This window comes from Dama dama, chromosome 7, assembly GCF_033118175.1.
Source record: "Dama dama isolate Ldn47 chromosome 7, ASM3311817v1, whole genome shotgun sequence".
NCBI classification, from domain to species: domain Eukaryota; kingdom Metazoa; phylum Chordata; class Mammalia; order Artiodactyla; family Cervidae; genus Dama; species Dama dama.
The window spans coordinates 44,766,776-44,791,277 of record NC_083687.1 but is presented as its reverse complement, the minus strand read 5'-3'; the positions used below and the strand labels follow the sequence as shown (position 1 = coordinate 44,791,277).

Sequence of the window (24,502 nt, the reverse complement as noted above, 5' to 3'; positions counted from 1 at the left end):
TTCATTCAATAAACAGCCTTTCACAGCGAAAGGCTGAAACGTTTTATGAAAGATGCACTCTGAAGCCGGCCCTGCGCATCTCCCCACTCACTTCTGTATCATGGTCTGCCACTCTCCTTCCCGGTCTCCGATAGGAAAGCGGTCTATCTGTGCCTGTGTCTTCGTTCTCCACTCGCGCATGTAATCTTCTATGTCGAACACGAAAGGGTGCTGCCCAAAATTAGCATCGACGACTTCTCCTGGTGTCTGGAGCCCCACAGTAGGATATAAATTTGGCTGTAAGACAACACAGTTCACTAAATATCCATCCCTTTTATGTTAATTTAAAAAAAAAAAGCAATTCATTCTTTCAAATGCTACCTTTAAAATAACAGAATTGCAAATTTGCTCCACAAATATTTTAAGATCTCAATCAGAAACTAGTAGAGGAAGAACTAAAGCAAATGATCAAGGAAAATACACAGCAACCTAAGCAGTATACTTATTTATTCAGACCATATGGCATTATACTTCTGATAAATAAATTCTTGCTCTTAAGAGTATGTCATACAGACTCGGGGAGCCGAATGAAACAGGGGCTCTGTGACAGGCTGAAAGGTGGGCTAGAGAGGTAGATGGACGAAGGTCTGGGAGGGAGGGGACATGGGTCTCCCTATGGCCGACTTTTGTTTATGTATGACAGAAAACCACAAAATTCTGTAATCATCCTTCAATTAAAAAACTGGAAAAAAAAAGAATATGTCATACAACAGAGAGATTCAAGCATAATTCAAGTTTACCCTCTTACGTATGAGACATGCAACGCACTTCTAGAAAGAGCACATGGAAGCTGATTACCACAGAAGAACAGGCCCGAACTGGGCATACACTATTTTTAAGTTTACTAATTTCTATTCTCTGTACATCTGGGGTGCTTTTATTAAGGAATGGTGCTAAGAACTTAATTATAAGCAAAACAGTGCCTTTAAGAATAGAGATTCTTTTCATAAAAATAAAATACACACATTTCGAGAAAGGATTTAAACATTCAAATTCATAAAGAAAGGCATTTCCTCCAAGATATACTCCAAGACTTGAGGTTGAAACAAGTTCAACAGCTTCAAAAATTTGTACAAAAAATATAGAAGTCCTTCTACTGGCCCTATCACTAGCTGTCACATCTGAAGGGAGAATAAGTTACTGAATGCCTACTAAATGTCCGGGTTTAATCATTGTAATTACCCTGTTAAGTCATCATCATTATTATTATTTGCATTATGAAGACAGAGGAACTGAGGATTCGGGTAAATTAATGTGCTCACAGTTGTCAACACTACGGCAGAGCTGGGACTGTAACACAGGCTTATTTAACACCAAAATCTAAGTTCAGTGTTCCTTTATGTAACTCCAAACCCTACTTCATCTTCAGCCTCTGTATTTATGCCTATTTCTCTGCTTTAATGATTATCACAGGTATTTTCAGTACAAAATCAGGTAAAGATTAAGAGAATATAATGTGTGTAAATATAAGATGCTTAGATAGATTTCACTGCAAAAAGCTAAGAAGGTATTTTTAAACTCAAGTGACCAATCAAGCAACCAAAATCAGAAACAGAAGGAGTACTGTGGTAACATATGGAGAAATATAATCACACTGGGTTAGGGAAATAAATGTTAACACAACATACACAAATGTATTGATCCTTAACAATCAACAAAACTCATAATAGAATTTTAAGGTGAAGACAAGTGAGATACTTATCATAACCTCACTTCACCAATGAGAAACAGAGATTTAAAGAGCCTGCATGGTGCCTCCAAAAGCACCAGTTTGTTAATGATGCACAGAAAGGGAAACTCATGGCTCTACTCCGAGCACAGTATTTTTTTCATTAAAGCCCATTACAAAATTGTGACATAGTTTAAAACAAGAGTATTTTAGGCCAAAGACTCTTATGTCAAGAAAAATGAAATTAATAGGAAAAAAAATCTGCCACACATATAAGGATCAGTATTGTAAATGTGAAAAAATAATCTCAGAATATAGGAAAACAAAGACTACTAGTTCACCTGCTTAATGTATGTGACAGCCTGGACTGGAGGGAAGTCTGGGGGGAGAATGGATACATGTATGTGTGTGGCTGAGTCCCTTTCACTGTGCGCCTGACACTATCACGTCATTGTTAATTGGCTATACCCCAATAGGAAATAAAAAATTAAAAAAAAAAACCCCACAAAATTACTAGTTAAAAAAATTTAATTTTAATAGATACATAAGGCTATTTGAAGAAACATAAGATGATTAAAAATATAAAGAGATACAAACTGAATTTCTTAAATGCAAATTAAAATAAGCAGATTATTTTGCACAACAGATTAAGATTTTAAAAGCTGAGAATACCCAGTGCTGATGAAGGCTGAGAAAATAAGCCTCTCATTCACTGTACACAGAAATATGAACCAATATAACCTTGGAAGAAAGAAATTTGGCAAAATCTATTAAAACTGACAAGACAATTTTACTTCTTTCTTTCCAACCTGAATTGCTTTTATTTCTTTTTCTTGTCTGATTTTGAAATTACAGATTCAATTTCCTTACTGATAATTAGTCTTTTTCTTGTAAGAAATTAATCCTACAGAAAAACGAACATGTGCAAAGATATATGTCCTGCAGCATTATTTTTAATAGCAAATAAAAAATTAAAAACAATATCCATTCACAGGTGGTATTATATACCACAACCAGGGAAGCTCAGACCGCACTGACTATAAGATCTACCATCATTTTATGTCTAAGCAGAAACACTGTCCATTAAACTGTGACAGGCCACAGATTTCTAGGACGCACCCCATTTCATAAATGTCAAATACGCAAAAACTTCCCTCTTTAAATTGTTGCAGTATATCTTACAATAAAATATTATAAAAAACAAGCATAAAGAAAGCACTAAAAATGTGTATAATGACACAGAGAGGCGCAATACACATTACTAAATGAAGAAAGCAAGCCACCAGAACAGCGCCTTAACTATGACCCATCTTCCTCCAGCCGACAGTTACGGACATACTGGCTAACACAAGTTTAAAACAGATCTAGAAGGGCATACACTCAACACAATCACTATATCTAAAGATGGTGAGGTGAGTTGGGGAAGAATGATCATTTTGAAAAACATTTCCAGTTTTCAGAGATGTAAAGCACCCCCTGGTTCCATAATAGGTAAGCTTTTTTTCTGTAAACATCCCTTCCACGGAGGCTGACTGCTGTGACTGGCTAGTGAAGGATCACAGGTGGTGGGGACTCTTAAGAGAAAGACTAACTTTTTCTTTCCTTTTTAAGTAGAAGAATGATATGTTGTGTGTGGAAGTCCCAGAAGATCTCACAGTCACAAAAATAAAGAGCTCTCAGAACCACTGTGTTATTAACAGGAAACTTACAACCAGCACCCTAACCACCACTTTACCCACCGTCGCACAGATGGACATCACCCGTGGCTAATTACAGACAAGGCAAAAAATATAGCTGGTGATTCTAAAATGGGACCAAAAATAATCGGGAGGCAACCCCAAAGAGTCAACATATCTACAACTAGCTACGCCTTTTTCAAATGATCACCACTGTCTATCAGTGAGGAACAAAATCTGCTAAGTGATGAGTTGATTTTACTTGCTTAGTGCCACAAAAACTGGGGGAAGAAAGAAAAAAAAAAAATCAAACCAGCCATATATGCCCTTCCACCAAACTCACGTGACATGGAGAATCTGGGCAAAACCTCTCCAACAATACTGAGCTACGCACCCTTGTACCTGCCCCCACCAGACACTTCTCGAAAGCCTCTCCTTTCCACTCACCCACGGGATCACCCCCCTGGTCCATTCAAGGGCAGGATCAGGCTACTTTTCCTCTGGATATACAACATCCCCTGTTTTTCTTGATACTGTATCATTCTCAACAGCAAGCAAACACCCTGCTCAACCACACAATAAACCCGCTGGCCAATTCTCAGCCCATGTGATGTGATACATCACAGTGGCATCTGACACGCTGACTTCTCCATCCTTCTGGACAGATCTTCTTCAGTTGGCTCTGAAGGACACCCAATTCTTAGTCCTCCTCCTGCCTCACTCACTGGTCGCTGCTTCTTAATGTCCTGTTGCAGGCATACAATAAGTGATACCAATCAAAAATTTATTAATAGATTTAAATATCTGAAGAGATCAGTGAATATCAGTTCTAAATGATAAGAAAGCACTGTATCCAAGTTTATTAGTCCCCACTCCCTTTAGGGCTATATATGCTGCATATTACAACTGACAGAGGCTTAGATTTGGGATGTAAGGTGTCTAGAATCAAACCACTCCCATGTCTCTAGATGCTGAGTCACCACCATCTCCTACAGAAATTTCTGCAACAGCCCCTCACAGTCGGCTTGTTTCTGTCTTAACTCCCCCCCACTGCCGTCTGTTCGTCATCCCAGTGTATCATAATAGCTAACGCTCTGCAGTGTCAGTGTACTTCATTCAGAGTAAATGCCCAGGTGCTCACAATGTCCCTCAAGACCGAGGTGATCTACCCACCTGCCATCCTTGGGTCTGACACGGCTCCGACCGCCTCAGCCCCTCCACCTCCCTTCCCGCTCTTCAGACATGCCCCACGCACTCCTGCCTGAGTGCCCCTAACTGCTCCCTCTGCCTGGGACGTTCTTGTTCTCCGTATCCTCACTTCCTCCACAGTTTCTGCTCAACAACTACCTTGAACAATGGTGAGCAAATTGTACCACCTGGGTTCTGTCTTTGGTACTCTCAAGCGCTACTGTTTTTCTTCCTTTAAAAATTATTTAAATTTTTAGAAATATTTTTAATGCATTATTTATTCTCTAAGTTCCTCAACTTGAATACTCCGAGAGGACAGAGACCCCCATCTAGAGTTTTGCTGAATAAAAAGCAAGCACAGAACTTGCCACAGAGTGGCATCAATAGACGGTGAATTAGTAAATGACTGTCATACAGCCGCTTACTAAAAAGCCCAACAATGAAAAAGAAACATATTTCAAATGAATCCACAGTGATACTAAAAAGTGTCTTCAAAATAATCATTTCTGATTTAGTTCTTAGCCACAGCTAAGTTCCCCTGGGCAATGGTGCCCAGTGCAATTCTGGGCTTAATTTCCAATGGTCCACACCAATGGCAGCTCAAGAAAGCTCTGGTCTATGTGCAGTATGGCTTATAAACTTAATTATCAATAAAACTGCATTTTAAATGTGAGTAGTACTAGTTTCTACATACTTCTTTTAATTAAAAATACAAAACTACTTTTACAAGAAATTATGTCTTACCGGTAAGTCGGTGAAAGCGATACCTAAAAGGAAGAGAAAGTGGCATTAGAAGTTGTTTCTCAAAGGCAGAGTATGGTGGCAAGCTGAATTTCTCACCAAAAATAAGGGAAAATACAGCAAAGAAAGAAAAAAATTAAAAAGCTAAATATAAAGTAACAAGACTAATTTTTCTCTCTATAACACTAATACAGGTCTGAGTGGATGCCATCCTGTTTCAAGCTCATGACCCTTGTTAGGTACATGCCAATTTTATTTCTGGGGTATGGTTGTTGCCTCCAGGATTTCTGAAATGGTTTCAGATATATATTCAAAGCTATGTGAGGAACCACAAAAGAAAACTGGTTGCAAAATAATTACATTTAATTTCGACTGACACCTAAGCTGCTTTATCCGGCCTTGTTATCTAAATCTTCCTTACCTAGATTTAGCTTTGAAATAATTTTGAGGGAAAAGGAAAGATTTTCTGTTACAAAAAGGGGTGAACGGAAAATATAATTGCTTTGTTTACTTAAAAAAATTCTCATAAAAATACATTCTCAAAGTTTTGATCACTCTAGAAAACAAAATTAATTCCTCCTTCAAAGGACAAAGATACAGTTGAGGATTTCTCTTAAATGCCCTCTGACAGTAATTTCAACAGTTATGTACCAAATACATTTGAACAATGGCAACATCCCAAAGTGATGATGTAATCGTCCTTTAACTATTCAAATAAATTACTTAGCTGAAAATAAGATAATAAACAAACCAGATATTTCTATAGGACCGCAGTCATATGTTTAAAAAGACTGAGCTCTATAATAATGGGAGCGGGTGGTGCTGGTGAGTTGGCTAATCGCAGTTCTTCAGTTCAAACACACATTAGGACAAAACAAAACCAAGCCAGCACCCCTCTGTCTGCGGTGGTGATCACCGCTGGGAAAGTGAGGGCCCTGCTGCAGCGTCGTCTTCACGGTCTCCTCCCCGCTGAGTCTCTACTCTACACTTGTGCTCTACCACCAGAAAATGCGACCATCTGACTCTGTTCATTAAAGTAATACAGTTAAAAGGCAAATGGACTATACATGCCTTGAAATAAACGGAAAAATAGTGCTTTGTAATTAAAACCGTTTTTATGACTTTTAAAAACCAGTAAACTCATATGTTAACTTGTCAAAAGTGGAAACATTCAGATTACCTTTAGTTTAATTAATAAACAGAAAGTAAAGTGATTGTGGGCTAAACAAATGTGAGAATTTATCCTAAAAATTTCATAAAACTAAAAAGAACAAAGAAAATAGCAAGAATAAATAAAACACGACCATATATAATTTTACCACCTTTCATAAAACAGCGGCCTAATCACTTTCCCTCAAAAATGTCTATCAATTAAGGCTGTCTAAATTTACATCATTTAAGCAAAAATTCACTTTTGTCAGTAATTACTGAGATCCTTCCTCACTTTACCAAAATCTCTAATGAAATATCCAACTTAATTCTATAGAATAACATTTTTGAACACTGTCAAATATATTTAACACAACCTAAACATATTCAGACCACAAAAATGACACTTTAACAAGCTGAACAAATATAAATTTTACACAGAAAACAATTTTTTCCCAATTTCCTAATCTGATTATCAAGAGACTTTTAGAAAATTGTCAACTGAAGAATGATAACAAAATTAAAAAATTCAAGTGAATTAACTTGCATACTGAAATGTTTCTCCTTTAATTATTTTCTCAGAACTCTTTTCATTTGTCTTTATATGGTAAGTAAATTTTGAAAACATTTTGAAAACCTCCATGAGACAGAAACTAAGGATGTACCAAGCTTTGGGGCAGAAATTATCCACTCTGTGAAATACAAGGGGAAAGGAACTGAGTAAGATTTTATCTTCTAGATGCTAGAATCTGGTCCAGAGAGAAACACATTACTCTGTAAAGGGTCAGAAAGTAAATATTTTCAGCTTTCTAGCCTTGTTTCAACTACTTAATTCTGCTACAGTAGCAGGACAGCAGCCATATACAGAAAATAAATGAACAGGGGGTAGGGGTTGTGGTGACTGTGTTTCAATGAAACTTTACTTAGAAAGCAGACAGGAGACTGATCTAGCCCATGGGCCATCATAGCTTGCTGACCTCTGCGCCAGAGGAATAATTTTTGCTCACCACATCCCCAGCACCTGGGCCAGAGTCTGGCAAATGACAACAAACATTTGCTGAGTACTCACCAAGTGTATGGCAATCACTTAACTGCACATGCATCACTTCAGCTTGCCCTAGCAACCTTAACAAGGTACATGTTACAGTGATCTGGTTTTATGATCTGAATGTTTAAGTAACTCGCATAAGGTCACAAGCCCAAGCCAGGAGATAAACCCAGACAACTGAACCCCCATATTGACCACTTTTATCCTGAGTCTCCATGTGCTTGATAAATACCTATTAGGTTTATGAATGAATAATGCCAACTGTTTCAAACTGACAATTTTAGAATGTGATTCCATCAAGTACCCTTGTTCTTAAACAGCATCTCACGTGCTGTGGTTCATGGGGTCACAAACAGCAGGACACAACTTCGGGACTGAATGAACGACATCAAGATATTTTAAAAAGAGCTTCCCTACGCAAGAGAAAATCTCAATGTAAATGCTTGTGAAAATCTAATAGGAAAAAAAATAATATCACATCACCTATGATCTTCTCAAGTCCCAAAATAAAATTTCTTCTCTGCAATAAAGTTTGCAAACTATAAAAAGATTCGTTTTGGTTTTAAACATGTCACCTTTGCATTACTGAACCAAAGGTCCTACCTAAAGGCAGACTTCTGGTTTAAGATCTTAAATACCTTAAGCAGCCAAGCCAATGAAGACTATCCCAGTTAACTGCTTTAACAAGTCAGACAGAGCCTGAAGAGCAACAACAAATAAACTACAAGGGCTGTCTCCTTCTGGAAACCAGTCTGCCAAAAACAATCAGATCACAAATACACACACTATACATGGCATCCTTTATCAATGGTCTTGTACTGGAAAGAATGTTCAGAATCTCTGTGGACCTGTGAGAGCTTTTAAGTTAGCCAGCACAGGACTTCAGAACCAACAGTAATAATCAGAAGGAAAAGTTTTAAGCCAAATGTAACTATGACTAAGACAGTAACGTTAGTAAGGAGTATGTCGAGACACTAAAAAACCCCAAATAACTATTACCAACGTAGCCCAAAATTTAGAATTCTCTACTACTAAATTACAGAACAGTTTTTGCATTAAAGAATATTTATTATATGTCTAAGCATACTATCTGCAGTTTAATTTTTAAATACTGTTTATAAGCAAACTGAGTTTTCTGCCTTTGGGATTAGTTTATGCCTTCTTTCACTTTATCTCATCAGAAATAACCTGCTATAAATCAAGAATGTTTTAAACAGTTAAAAATCTGAAACTTTTTTTTTAAAGCATCAACCTTGCTATCCTTTATACTTACTTTAATACAAGACAAAGACCAAAAAAAATCTAAGAAAAGGGAGCATAACAGTATTAAATCTAAAGCAGTACAGATATTCAACCCAAACCCCTAATTTCCTGTTGGTCGTACAGCGGAGAGATTTGCTCATGTTTTCACTAATCTATTTATCTGCCAGCTATCTTTTAGAAGTTTTGTTGTCCTTTGCTCATTTTAGCTCTGCTCCCTTTTGCAGAACTAGCTTGTAGTTACCATCTTTGTTAATTTTTTGTTAGTAGGCCTGAGTTTTCAGTATGTCAATGCCCTTCATTTCGCTGGGAGCATTAAGCTTTTCCATGCTCTGTCATTACCCTCATATTATACTAAAAATCGACAGCTTTTTTCTTGGCACCTGGTATCTAGAAAACTGGATCATACTGTGAAGGGCTTTATTCAAAGCAAAGCAGAAAACATGTAGCATTTCCACTACTAGAATAAATATCTGAGCATGCAGTTATTTCTAGTTAGTCTCACAGGTGTGATACAATGTGGCCTTCAATGTAAAAAAATAAGATTTTTAATTGAATATGTGCCCATTACATAATACTTCAGATTTAAATTTTCACCATTTTCTCAACTTCTACCTAGAAAGAGCAAAGAAATAATTTCCAGAGGCATCTACTCATAAAGGAGTATTACATAATAAACATTACTACCACGTTGTAAGTACAATAACCATAACATCTGGTTATTTTAGTACCTAAACTATGTCCATTCTTGGTGTAGAAGCAGGTGTTGTTGATAAGGTTAACACAACAGCCAATGACATCACCAGTTGTAAAAGTTGGTCCATAAGGTTGTCCCGTTCCAGAAGAACAAAATGAATGTCCATCATCACCATGGTAACCATATGAATGCTTATCCCAGCCTAAAAGAGAAAGTTTCAGTATATTTACAGTGAAAAGTAAGGTTCCCCCATACTAGAACTATCCAGTAAATTTATAAAAAGACAAGCAAGAATAGTACAATCTCTGTAAATGTCACCTTTACAAAGGTAGAATTCCCAAGAGTACATTTAAATTCTCAACAATCACAGTACATAAATTCTGTATTAAAACACTACTTACAACATTAACAAAAATAAATCTGCCACACAGAATGCTAAACTATGTCTTAAACAGAGAGGACTCTTAACAGAAAAAGCAAACAAACAGCAAGACGCAGTCTCCATGCATACTTCCTTTGCTAATAGACCAAAGGAATTTTGCTTTGATTTGGTTTAAACACACACAGAGTTTAAAATAACACACAAGATTTTTCTTTCAATTTTCAAGCAGTTTCATCTAAAGTTAATTTTTAACATTAGTAAACAGAACATCAGAAAATATAATCGAAGAATCACTTTGGTACAATCAATGGTTTTAGGAGAACAGCCTACCATTGTGTTTCACACCTTCCTTACTTTGCTTTTTTTCTCCTTAGTTTACTTTTAATATCAGCCTAGATACCCACCCAGAGTATTAAACAACTGAAAACAGGGTAAAAGTCAGGAATGTGTTGGGAAGGAGACAGAACCAACCACATTAAAACAGCTAAAGTAGTTGATATCACTATGTACTAGACGTTCAAAACACCAACAAACAAAACAAGCAAAGCAAAACAAGGCATGGCATATTTTGGAAAATAGCATAAAGTTTATTAAAACCATTAGCTTCAACTCTGAACTCATTAAGTGATTAAAAATATAGAAGATTAATGTACTTAACTATCTCAAGTTACTACTTGACATTTTTAGCCAGAGTTAGCCACAAGACTGTACTGTAATTCAATTACAAGTGTACCTGGTAGTCTATTCATGTTCACACCTTGAGCAGAAAGACCAATTCCCATGTAACTGTTTAAAAAAAAAAAAAGGAAGAAAGAAAAGCTGGTGATTAGAGTCATATTTATGTATAAATTACCAAACACTCTCAAACATTATCAGAATTAAGCCCAAGATGAAATGCACAGGGTAGCTACAAAAAAATTCTTAGAATTCATGAAAAAGCAAAAAGGGCAATATTAAGCAACAACAAAACCCAGACTCAGAGTAAATTCCTATAGCTATCATTCATAAACATACCCAAAGAATTACTTATGTATTCTTATAATTATAAAAATCTTTCCAACTTATCTACACATAGATATTTGGAATTAAGAATTCTAACAAAAAGTACAGAGGGGTATGTGGCTTTTAAAAGGACACAGTAAAAAATCTAGTTCCTCCCCTCCCCTAAACAAAGACATGGAGACATATTTGAAAAAAATATCCGATTCAGAAAAAGCATCTGCAATACCTAAATATCCTAAAAAGCATGTGCTACAGGGTAACTATGTATTGGTTTTCCAAAAATATTTAGGCAAATTGATGATATGGACTTAAACACGAAAGCCTTAATTATTAATGTATAAAACATGAGAACAAAATTATCTCTTCAAAAGAAATACTAGAGCAAAAGGTTATCATTAAGGTATGCAATTCATTTTAAAAACCTTAAAAATATTAATAAAATCTGATAAAAGTAGTTCAAAATAAAATGTAAAAGAAATTTTTTAAAGTGTAAAGTACAAAAAAGTATAAAGAAATTCATTTACAACTATTGATGCAAAAAAGAAAAACTAAAAAAGCAAACTGAATCCATTAGTTAACAATTAAATTGCTAGTTGTGACTGTATCAAGATTTAAAATGGTATTTGATGAATTTAGCTACCACTCCTAATAAAAACTCAAATAAACATAAAAGGGAAGTACCTAAATAAGACACACTTTTTGCCAACAAGCAAGGTATTCAACAGTGAAACACTTAAGTCATTTCCAATGAAATCAGGCATAGAGATGCCTACAATTGTTAAACATTGTTTTAAAGGTTTTAATTTAATAAGAGAACTAGATAACAAGTAAAAATATTACAAGATATAAAATTATATTAATTGTAGTTGCTCTGATTATATACCTCGGAAACTATGGAATATACTATGTGTTTTTAGAATTAACTAGGTATTTTAGGAAAATTTAAGATCCCCTGGAGAAGATAATAGACACCCACTCCAGTATTCTTGCCTGGACAATTTCATGAATAGAGGAGCCTGACAGGCTACAGTCCATGGGGTCGCAAAGAGCTAGACACAACTGAGCAACTAACACACTTTGGGAAAATGACTGAACGTAAGAAAAATATTTTAATTTCTTTTCTAGTAATAATCAGGTAGAGAAAGGAAGTAGAATCTATAGATACCAATCATAATAACTACAAACACTATAAAACAGGGGTATCATTAAGGACGGGGGCCTCCCAGGTGATGCTGGTGGTAAAGAACCTGCCCGCCAATGCAGGGGACTTAAGAGACACGGGTTCGATCCCTGGGTCGGGAATATTCCCTGGAGAAGGATATGGCAACCCACTCTAGTGTTCTTGCCTGGAGAATCCAATGGACAAAGGAGCCTGGTGGGCTACAGTCCATAGGGTCGCAAAGAGTCAGACACAACTGAAGTGATTTACCATGAACGTATACAAACTAGGAGTAAAGAGCTCAAGTAAAGCTCAAAAACAGTATCTTAAAAGTGATAATCAATCAGTATTTTAGTATCTGGATAACATAACAGCATAAGAATAGCAATCTTTCTAAAATCAATATGTATGTGTACTGAGGTTCAAGATAAGACTCTAAATGAGTCTATCTTTTTAAAACTAGAAAAGGTGATTTTAAAGTTCATATGTAAAAACAGAGAATTTTGACCAAGACAGAGTTCAATAAAAAATAACTCAGTGTCTGTCCTATGGAATTCACAAGTGCAATATGACCTACAAGAGTTACCTGTCAAGGGACACAACAATGACAAAACATGAAGAAGCATATTGGATGTCTAGTCAAGACTCATTAAGTTGGTGTTCTGATTCAGCCCCTTTGTTCCAAATACAGCATACAATGTAATTATTTATGTTTAAAGAAAGTAGTAAGTTACAAGAGACCCTGCGAGAAGAAACACAAAATGAGCAGGGACAGCTCTGGGCCCAGGGACACCCATGAACGGGAGGCGTCCTCCTGAGGCACCAAGAGCTAACCAGGCTCCACAGTGAGTCACCAGCCCTGCTCACGGCTTAGAGCCCGCCGGGAAGACGCTCCCCTCCTGAAGGGAAGAAAATACAGATACCACCCGCGGCCTTGGCTGAAGCTCGTCTGACACTGTGGCCTAGTTAAGGGGGAGGGAGAAGGAACAGCCTCTTAGCTAAGAGCTGGACAAAGTTACTGACTCCATCTGTGACTCAGCCTGCAACACCCACCCTGAACAAAGAACCTGGAAACCCTAATGTAGACCTGGCTTGCAACTGGGGCCAGGAGTTAGAAAGCAACTATAAACTGTTAATAAAGAGAAAAGTATAGACTAGATAAACAAAATGAAGAAAAATGTTTACCTTCCTAATTAAAATAATGCCACAAAAACAAAATTCTAAAACACACCAAAAATGTGCCATGCTTAATTGTGTCTGACTTTTTGCGACCCCATGGACTGTAGCCCTCCACGCTCCTCTGTCCATGGGAATTCTCCAGGCAAGAATACTGGACTGGGTTGTCATGCCCTCCTCCAGGGGATCTTTCCAACCCAGGGATTGAATCCAGGTCACCCACATTGCAGGCAGATTCTTTTTTAAAAAAATTTTTATTTATTTATTTTAATTGGAGGCTAATTACTTTACAATACTGTAGTGGTTTTTGCCAGACATTCACATGAATCAGCCATGGGTTCCCCATCCTGAGCCCCTCCCACCTCCCTCCCCATCCCATCCCTCAGGGTCATCCCAGTGCACCAGCCCTGAGCACCCTGTCTCATGCATCGAACCTGGACTGGCGATCTGTTTCACATATGGTAATATACATGTTTTAATGCTGTTCTCTCAGATCATCCCACCCTCGCCTTCTCCCACAGAGTCCAAAAGTCTGTTCTTACATCTGTGTCTCTTTTGCTGTCCCGCATATAGGGTCATCATTACCATCTTTCTAAATTCCATATATATGCATTAGTATACTGTATTGGTCTTTATCTTTCTGGCTTACTTCACTCTATATAATGGGCTCCAGTTTCAACCACCTCATTAGGACTGATTCAAATGAATTCTTTTTAACGGCTGAGTAATATTCCATGGTGTATATGTACCACAGCTTCCTTATCCATTCGTCTGCTGATGGGCATCTAGGTTGCTTCCATGTCCTGGCTGTTATAAACAGTGCTGTGATGAACATTGGGGTGCACGTGTCTCTCAATTCAGTGTGTATGCCCAGCAGTGGGATTGCTGGGTCATATGGCAGTTCTAGTTCCAGTTTTTTCAGGAATCTCCACACTGTTCTCCATAGTGGCTGTACTAGTTTGCATTCCCACCAACAGTGTAAGAGGGTTCCATTTTCTCCCGCACCCTCTCTAGCATTTACTGTTTGTAGGCTTTTTGAGAGTAGCCATTCTGACCGGCGTGAGATGGTACCTCATTGTGGTTTTGATTTACATCTCTCTGATAATGAGTGATGTTGAGCATCTTTTCATGTGTTTGTTAGCCATCTGTATGTCTTCTTTGGAGAAATGTCTGTTTAGTTCTTTGGCCCATTTTTTTGATTGGGTCATTTATTTTTCTGGAATTGAGCTGCATGAGCTGCTTGTATATTTTTGAGATTAATTCTTTGTCAGTTGCTTCGTTTGCTATTATTTTCTCCCATTCTGAGGGCTGTCTTTTCAACATACTTATAGTTTCCTTCATTGTGCAAAACTTTTTAAGTTTAATTAAGTCTCATTTATTTTTGCTTTCCTTTCCATTACTCTGGGAGGTGGGTCATAGAAGATCCTACTGTGGTTTATGTCAGAGAGTGTTTTGCCTGTTTTCCTCTAGGAGTTTTATAGTTTCTGGTCTTACATTTAGATCTTTAATCCATTTTGAGTTTATTTTTGTGTATGGTGTTAGAAGGTGTTTCAGTTTCATTCTTTTACAACTGGTTGACCAGTTTTCCCAATGTCTTTTCTCCACTGTACATTCTTGTGCAGGCAGATTCTTTACTGTCTGAGCCACAAGGGAAACCCAAGAACACAGGAGTGGGCAGCCTACACCTTCTCCAGGGGAACTCCCCAACCCAGGAATCAAACTGAGTCCCCTGCATTGCAGGCAGGTTCTTAACCAGCTGAGCTACACAGGAAGCCCCCCCAAAAGGCATATAAGACCAACAAAATACACAACTGGAACATGAATTCATTCTAGCAGACATCAATCAATGGAGAGTACGATAAAAAAAAAAAGGCATTTAAAAAATACATAATTTAGGGTTATGTTAAAGAAAAAAAATGGAAACACCATTATTAAAAAGTACAGTGGAACACCAATATTTACTGAGATAGTTTAGCTAGTGATTTCCCACAACTAAACAATATTCTGGTACACTGAAGTGCACATCACACACACTGAGAAAGATAAAAACAGATTCACACACAACCACACCACAGACTATCGATACAAACAGAATCCTAAAAGCTTCCAAAGAGAAAGGCAGACCATGTCAGAAGGGATGACGATTAAAATGACAGCTGACTTCTCTCCAGCAACAGCTGATGACAGTAAACAATGGCACAAAGTATTGAGAGGAAAGAACTGTCAACCCAGAACTTAATCCCAGGTAAAGCATCATCCAAGAATGAGGGCAAAATAAGGTATCCTATGGCATAATAAAACTAATACTCTACTAGTCACAAGTGCTCACGAAAGAGCTATTTGAGAACAGACTTCAGTAGGAAGTCCAGTGAAACCACAAGGAAATGCATGAGACAAAGAAATGACAATTAGCAAAGAAAATTATGAAATGTCACTAAACTTACTGAAAAAATCGTTAGTTTAAAAAATTATAATCCAGTTACAACACGCAATTCAAAATCACCTGACATATAAAGACACAGTATAACATGACCCTAGTCAAGAGTAGAGAGAACTTACTGGCCAAGTTACTCGTCTGAACATTATGTTGATAATAACGAAACCTATCTCATTGGCTTTCATATGCAAGGAACAACCCAGAGGTGTGCCAAATTTATAACAAGGACTGTGTTACTGTGACCATTAACATTTTATTCTCTGTGCAGAGTGGAGGCCTGGCACGGAGGAGGTGGCTCAATCCACATTTTCAAACGAATGAATAAATGAATGGTTAGTTTGACTAAAAAAAATTGCATAAATTAATGGTATAACATTTTTAGAGTTCAGCATAGCTTATTGCTAAAAGCTAAATACAGACACAAATATATTCATCTAATAAAAACATCCTATTCAAGAAAAAGGGGAAGAAATAAATCTGACTTTATTTGCAAATAACATTACTTTAACAAAAGATAAATACAAAATAATCAGTAAAGTTAATAAGTGAATTTAATACAGTTGCACGATACAGAGTTACTATATAAAAATATCTATTGTATTTGTATATACTGGCAGCAAACACTAAGAAAATAAAATTTTAAAAACAATTACATCTACGATAGCACCGGAAAGTATAAAACATTTAAGAGGTGAACAAAAGACATGTAGAATTTTTCAGCTGAAAATTACCAAACAATGATGGGGAAATTAAAGAAGATGTAAATAAATGGAGAGATACATCACATTTATGGACTATAAGACTCAATATTATTAAGGCTACAATTCTCTCCAAATTGATCTCTAGAGTCAATGCAATCCAAATTATATTCAGGCTAGGAGGTTTCTATAAAACTGACAGGCTGATTCTAATGTTTGAAATAAATAGGATCTAAAATATCCAAAAGAAAGTGTGAAAAAGAATACAGATGTCGGACTTACATCATTTGACCTCAAGATTCACCTAACATAAACCTAAGTAATCAGGACAGTGTGGTACTGGCATTAAGGATCAACAAACAAATCAACGCAATGGATTCAGAAAGAGACCCAAGAGAGCTCCACACTTACACAACCACTTAACATTTTTACAAGGGTGCCAAAATAGTAAGGAAGGTTTTTCTATCAACAGTGATAGAACTGATATCCATTTGGAAAACTAAACATTAATCTCTACCTCACACAATATATAAAACTCAACTGAAAATGGATCACAGTCCTAAACACAAAGATTAAATGTAAAAAGCTTCTAGAAGAAAACATGTGAAAGTATCTTACTTACATGGGGATAAAGCAAACACCTATTAGGACACAGAAAGCAAGAGCCATAAAATAACAAACTCATTTAAGTCAGACATCAGCAAAATTAAACTCTGCCCCAAAGACATAAGAATCTAATTTTTATAAATGAACAAAAGATCTGAATAGACATTTCAGAAAATATCACAGAAAACTGCAAATGAACAAAAAGCATGTGAAACTGCTACACTGTAGTGACTATTAGTCACGACAAAAGGGAAATTAAAACCACACTGAGGTACCACTATACATCCAGCACAATGGTTAAAATTTCAGACTGCCCACACCAGTATTGCCAAGAATTTGGTACAATAAGAACTGTCACCCACTGCTGGTGGGAATGTAAGATGGCACAACTCCTCTGGAACGTGGCTGGTAGCTTCTTTTAAGTCTGAGTGCATGCTTACCCCCAGACCCTGCGGTTCCACTCAGAACAGAAAGGAAGGCAACACGTGCACCTAGAAATGTGTATAACCATGCTCCTAAGAACTTTCTTCACAAAAGAGAAAAAACTGAAACAGCCTACGTATCTATCAACAAGTGAACGGATTCACAAACTGTGGTATGTTCTACTCAAAATAAAATGGAAAATGAATTACTGATATACACAACATGGATGACCTAAAAAATGTAATCTTGAATCAAAGAAATCCTACAAGAGTCTGCTGCATGACTCCTTCTGCAGATATAGCTCATTTTACTCAGCTTCACGGATACAGCTTTAAAAAAACCAAGGTCCATCAGCGCCGATTTTCGGGCAGCACCTGCTCACTCTGCGTCTCTATTGCGTCTTGGGAATTCTTGTAATATTTCAACCATTTCCATTATTATTAGCATTTTTGACAATTAAGTACTTTTAAATTAAGGGATATACTTTTTTCTTTTGACATGATTCTACTGCACAATGAACAGCTGATGGTACAATGTTAACAGAACTCGTTTGCACCGGGAAACCAAAAAATGCACGTGACCTGCTTTACTGGGATATTTGCTTTACTGCAGTGGTCTGAAACTGAGCCTGCAATTTCTCCAAAGTGTGCCTGCATATGAAGTTCTGGAACAGGCAAAACGAAAACAATGGCACTTCTGAGACAGTGAGGACAGGGTCTAACTGGGAAAGTGGAGGAGGAAACACTTCTACTCATCAAATGGTACACTTCAGACTTCACAGTACGTAACTTTTATGATAATTTTAAAAAGAGCAGTAAGCAAGTATCAAATTCTAGTTAACGCTATCTATGCACGCCATAATCATTAGGCGTTAAGTCTGCTTACTTCGAAATGCGTTAGGAAATAAGATGGATGGCTGGGTGGACAGAGGAATGGGCAGATATGGGATAGAGCAATTACAGTCAGTTCTGCTATTATCATGACGTCTGAGTTCCTTAACATCATTGCAGTATACAACATCATGCAATAAAATCCACAGAACTTAAGGAGAAAATGGGTTTAAGAGCACAACATTCAAAAACTTCATCATATCTTTTTTTAAAAAGGTAAAAATCCAATAAAAAACCCACCAAAATTCAATAAAAATGGTTTTACACATGCTGAATTTTCAAGAAATACATAAATACTATAATAAATATGGCACCTTACACTGAGAAAGACCTAAAGGTTACTTGGGGAAGTCGGTGAAATAGGACTGCAGCTTGTGAGTTGCGAAGTGGTGGAAGGAGTTGTTGGACAGGGGAGATTTGCAACACTGGGTGTGCAGGGCTGTGGCTCACACCCAGGAGTGAACCAAGGCAGCTGGCAGCTGTCTGAGGTGCTGCATGACATACAAAATCAAGCCCAAACTCAACAGCAGCAAGACAGCGAGAAGATCGGATGGACAAGCAGCTTATTGAGGTACTATGTGCAATAAGTCGCCTACATACGAATCTTCAAGTTGCGAACTTTTGCAGAGGCGAACGTGCGTTCACATGTCCAATCACGTCAGCTAGTTCATGCGTCTGGCACACACGGTCACGTGCGTGTACCCCCTACACGTGGCCATGCTTTGTGTACGGAATCGTTATTTCAAGGGTGTTCAGAAGCGAGGAGAAGAGCAGCGGTGACGTAGCTGGTACCGCTGAGAAGGAGCGATTGGTTATAGTCTGTCAGAAAGCATCTGCATCACCTGTAAAGTGGTGAAGTGTTACTTGAAAATGGACTTAGTAGTAGTTGAAAATGTCTACTGCAACTCTACCAATAAAATTTTTAGAAGAACTATAAATGCTATCTCAAGATAGAAGAGAAAATGCAATCATTTTAAAAAATGTTCAATGAACACTGAAGCGGGGAAAAGATTTTTTAAAAAGCAACAGGGAACAAATGCAATGGATAAAATAGTTAAAGTCAAGGCTGATATCACCCCAATTATAACAATAATCATTTTCAATGTGAAAGGTCTAAATAAAACAATCAAAAGAAACTGACTGAGTAAGAGAATAAGACCCACGAATGCTGTCTACAAGAAACCCATTTTATATTATAAAGACACAGACAGATTAACATGAAGGGATGAAGAGAGGTACACTATGCTAATACTAATCAAAAGCAAGCTGGACTAGCTATATTAGTTCCAAACAAAGCAGATTTCAGAACAAGGAAAATTATCAGGGATAAAGAGAAGCATTCTGTGACGTGTCAATTCCTGAAGAAGACATAACAATTCTTAATGCTGATGCACCTCGTAACAAAAGTCAAAAGATGTGAGGCAAAAACTGACAGAATCACACAGAAAATAGTCAAGTCCACTGTCTTAACTGGGGACCTCTGTAACCGGCAGGCAGAGCAGGAGTAAAACCAGACAGAGGACACCGTCGACCAGCTGGACTTCAGTGACATCCACATCTGCAAACATCAGAATACACATTCTTTCCAAGTTCATAGAAACATGCACCGGGAAAGATCAGATTAACATTTCTAAAACTGAAATAATACAAGGGATGCTCTGAAACCAATAATGAACTTGAACAAGAAATCAAAAGCTGAAAAATCTCAAATTATTTAGTGATTAAGCATCACACTTCTAAATAACAAAAAGGTCACAAAGAAGATTTCTCAAAAGAAATTTTAAAATATCTTAGACTAAATAAAAATGAAAACATAACTTACCAAAATTTGTGGGATGCAGCTTAAAAAAGGTACTTAGAGGAAAATTTATAGTACTGAACATTATAATAATCTAAAACCAATAATTTATGCTTCTATCTTAGGAAACCAGTAATTAAGAAAAATATAAACCTAGGAATAGAAGAAATATTAAAAATCAGAGCAGAAATCAATGAAATTGAAAACAGGAAACTTGAGAAAATAAAAAAACCAAAAGCTGGTTCTTCACACTGTTAGTCATCAGGGAAAAGCAATCAAAACCAGAGTAAGCTATCACATCACACCTGTCAGAACAGCCCTCATCAAAAAGACCACAAATAACAAATACTGGTAAAGAAGTGGAGCAAAGGGAACCTTTGTACACTGTTCATGGGAATGGAAATTGGTGCAGTCAATTAAAAAGTAGTTCTAAAAACAGACTACCATATGATCCAGCAATTCCACTCCTGAAGACAATGAAAACACTAATTTTAAAAGACACATGCAGCCCAATGTTCACAGCAGCATTATTTCCAACAGCCAAGATATGGAAGCAACGTAAGTGCCACATAAATAGGTAAAGATGTGATCTCACTCTCTCTCTCTCTCTCTCTCTCTCTCTCTCTCTCACACACACACACACACAGTTCTATGCAGCCAAGAATTCTGCCATTTGCAACAACATGGAGGACTTGGAGAGTATTGAGTTCAGTGAAATAAGTCAGACAAAGAAAAACAAATACTATATGTTATCACATATATGCAATCTAAAAAATAAAAGAAATGAATGTAACAAAACATAAACAGATTCACAGATACAGAAAACAAGATAAGGGTAGACAATTAAGAAGTATAAACTACTATGTATACACTAAATAAGCTACATGGACATATTGTATAACATAGGAAATATAGCCAATATTTCATAATAACTTTAAATGGAGTATAACCTAAAAAATACTCAATCACTATACTATACATCTGAAACAAATACAATACTGTAAAGCAACTATACTTCAATCAATAAAGAGGAGGACTGGAAAGATTCCCATCTGTCCCCCCTCAGCAAAGAAACCTAAATGCTGGTTATCCGAAAAACTCAATAAAAAGATTCTAGGAAAGAGGGAAGGGAAGGTCCAAAAGAGGTTAGTAATTAATTCCATCACTCCTCACAACAGAGATTATCTTTAAAGAGGAGCTACAGGTATTACTATACAGTAATTTTCTAAGCGTAAAAATACACTAAGGCCCTGCCTAAAAAAAAAAAAAAAAAAGGCAAACAGACCACATCATGATAAAAAAACGAGAATTCAAACGTGACAAAAATGTTTAAAGTTTCCTTTCACTCCTATTTCCACCTAACCACTTCCCCATATCTAGAGGCAATTAGTGTCACCAGTGACTTGTAAGATCCGTTCATAGTCTTCTCTGGCATATCTGCTTGTAAGTTCAAAAGGAAGTAATAGAAAAAAATAAGACTCAGTGAAAATGGTTACCTATGGGGAAGGACAAAGGGGGCCTTCTGTGAAGGGCCTTCTTGTACAGTTTTAATTTGTGAACAATGTAAATGTTCAGATGTGTTATTTAATTTAAACAAAAATCAAAAAGAAAAAAGCAATCCCTATAAACGAAGATAAATTTAAACAAGTGAAACTAATAAAATGTCAATTAGTGTGAAACTAAAAAAAAACCATATGGTATTCAACATTCTTTTAGTAATAGTATTGGTATGTTCATTCAGAAATGTATAGCTATGTTCTAAGACAAAGCAAATAAAATCATGTCAACTGGATTAGAAACAAGATTTTCAGAGTAAGAAAAGAGATTCAAGTGTAAAATTGGAGAATTAAAACTGGTTTGGAAACTCTGACCTTGCATTTAGGGGAAAGAAAAAAAAGTATTCCTGGATGGACAGATCTAGGATAAAGCAAATAGAGCAAAATCCTAACTCTAAAATTAAGGTGATATGTGGGTGTTCACTGTATTAACTCTTCTTGACATGTGAAAATGCTGGGGAGGAAAGCTGCTGAGATTCCGCACCATCTAAATCCTCTACAGAGAGGGCAGCCCTAGGATGAGGGACAACTCGCCAGTCTATGCTTCTATCCCAAACAGTTTCTACTCTGTCATCACCTTAAACATCTCAACCGGCCCTCCTGAAAAGCCTATTCAAGTGCCAAATCACCCCCAGAAAATCAGAAGGTCCAGGACTAACAGATCACATCTCTCTATTCTGGAACATTTACTTTTATGTAAGTGATTTCAGCAGTAGGCAAACAGCAAGCATGCAATATATCTGAAATAAACATAAACAGACTGGTTACAAACTGTTTTCTGATTCTGTATAACTGAAATATGACTAAGTAATAATATATTCATTACGACAAAGCTATACAACCTTAACAGGCTTCCCTGGTAGCTCTGTGCTCAAGAATCCACCTGCTAATGCAGGCGGCCTGGGTTTGATCCCTGGGTAGGGAAGATCTCCTGAGAAGGAAATGGCAACTCACCCCAGTATTCTTGCCTGGAGAGCTACAGTCATGGAGCCACAAAGAGTCAGACACGATTTAGGGACTAAACACGAACAACAAATATAACCTTAATGTTATATTGAAAGACTGTGGGTATCTTCAAGACATTATTAAAATGGGATTTTCTCTCAATTTTTAATTAAATTCATATTAAGTATAGGTAGTGATATAATGATTCGCATATATCTTAAATCAATTTTTCATTCTTAGACTAACATTAAAATTTGTTTGAATAGAAGGAAAAAAGGCAGAATATACCCCAAAATATCAACTGTAGTTTAGTATGAGTGGTAGGACTGCAAATGCTATTTAAAATAATTATGCTTTTTTCTACTTCACAGGATTTGTCTGATTTTTCTCTTTTGCATAAGAATATGCTACCAGGATACTTCTTTGGTGGTCCACTGGTTAAGACTCCAATAAGCTTCCAATGCAAGAAGAGTAGATTTGATTCCTGATCAGGGAATTAAGATCCCACATGCTGCATGAAATGACATATGTATATATATATATATATATATACACACACTCCTTGGAAGAATACATAACCTTACAACTGGAGGAAATGTTCTTTAAAAAATCCACACGCATTTGCTGGGCATAAAATAAGTGATGGAGTAGGCGTAGAGGTGACTTGGGATTTCAACAACACTGAAGACAGATAACCAACTCAAGATATATTTAAGAAACGTGGCGGTTATATCTCTCTGGGGCACTTTTCCCACATTCACAAGGCACTTGTTAAATAACACTTTCCTCCTCACCATCAAAAATGCAGCTCCCAAGCATCTTTGGTGGTTTCAAAATGTAGGTAAAGAAGTATCCAAAACCCAAGCTTCACCTTGTCCGTTCTATAAACACCAACACCCGTGCGCTGCCCGGGACACGGGCTGGGGTCTGCAGAGGAGCAGCTGCTCCTCCCACCACCTTCAGCCAGGCTCCTGTTTGGCGCCTGACACTGTTCTATGCACGGAGGACACACTAGTGAAAAACTGACCAAAAAGCCCTTCCCCTCCTCCTCACAGAGGCTGTCTTTCACTGGTACATCCTACCTGGCAGCTCCAGGAACTCCACCTCAGAAATCCCACCACACCTCTTCTTCAGCCTGACTACAAACAGCAACCCTCAAATGTCTCCATTTTGTCTACTTTTACTAGCTCTTTACTGATTTCATTTCTCCTTCACCCAGCCTGAACTAAAATTGTCTGTCTGAATGTTCCTTCACCAATAAACCTCAACTACTACAACTGTTCTTCTAACTTCCTAAACTGTAATTTTCCATTCTGCATCAATCATGCAATTCAACTTTCCTCCCCAGCCAGCTGAGTACATAGTGAAAAATAATGTTACATATGTAAATTGCTGTCACAACAAATTCATGGTTTTAGATCTCACAGTTCAACATTTTTACTTCTCTGATCAATGTATATTTACTAAGTAACACTGTGTGGGGCAACAGAGATTAAGTTGTGAAGGACAAAAGTCTGTTCTCTAGTGGAGCTCACACTAACAAGGAAGACAGATCTTACATAAATAATTATGAATATGATGAAATGCTATGACGGGGAGTAGAAGTGCTATGAAAGCAGATAAAAGAGTCTAACCTAGTTTGGAAGTGCAAAGGCTGTCAAGACAGGCTCCCCAAAGCAGAGATGTTGCTGTTCTAATCAACTGCATATTCCAGCCCACATTCCTAACTTATATTTAACCCCTCAACCCCACTCCGTCAGCAAAGGAGCTTGTTTCCTCAACTTGCCTTGGATTCCCCGGTGATTCCCTCTCCTTAATTTACACATGTGACCAAGCTTGTCCTGTCCAAACCGAAGTTGAACTCAATTTTCTAGAGAGTAATTTGGCCATTGCATCATGTATCTAAAAGTGTACATAGTCTTTCTTTTGATACACTGATTCTACTTCAAGAAATCTTCCCTAA

The 24,502-nt window shown here is 37.1% G+C and overlaps 1 protein-coding gene across 1 annotated transcript in view; it reads right to left on the bottom strand.

Annotated features, from left to right (window-relative positions):
* The window catches only part of RANBP9 (RAN binding protein 9), a 68,952-nt gene that overhangs the window by 21,991 nt on the left and 22,459 nt on the right, over nt 1-24,502 (bottom strand). Inside the window, exons 3-6 of the mRNA XM_061147604.1 lie at nt 10,583-10,635; nt 9,502-9,669; nt 5,317-5,339; nt 92-276 (exon numbers count right to left, since the gene is read on the bottom strand). Coding sequence (XP_061003587.1) covers nt 92-276; nt 5,317-5,339; nt 9,502-9,669; nt 10,583-10,635 — 429 coding nt within the window. The remainder of the gene's footprint in view (nt 1-91; nt 277-5,316; nt 5,340-9,501; nt 9,670-10,582; nt 10,636-24,502) is intronic.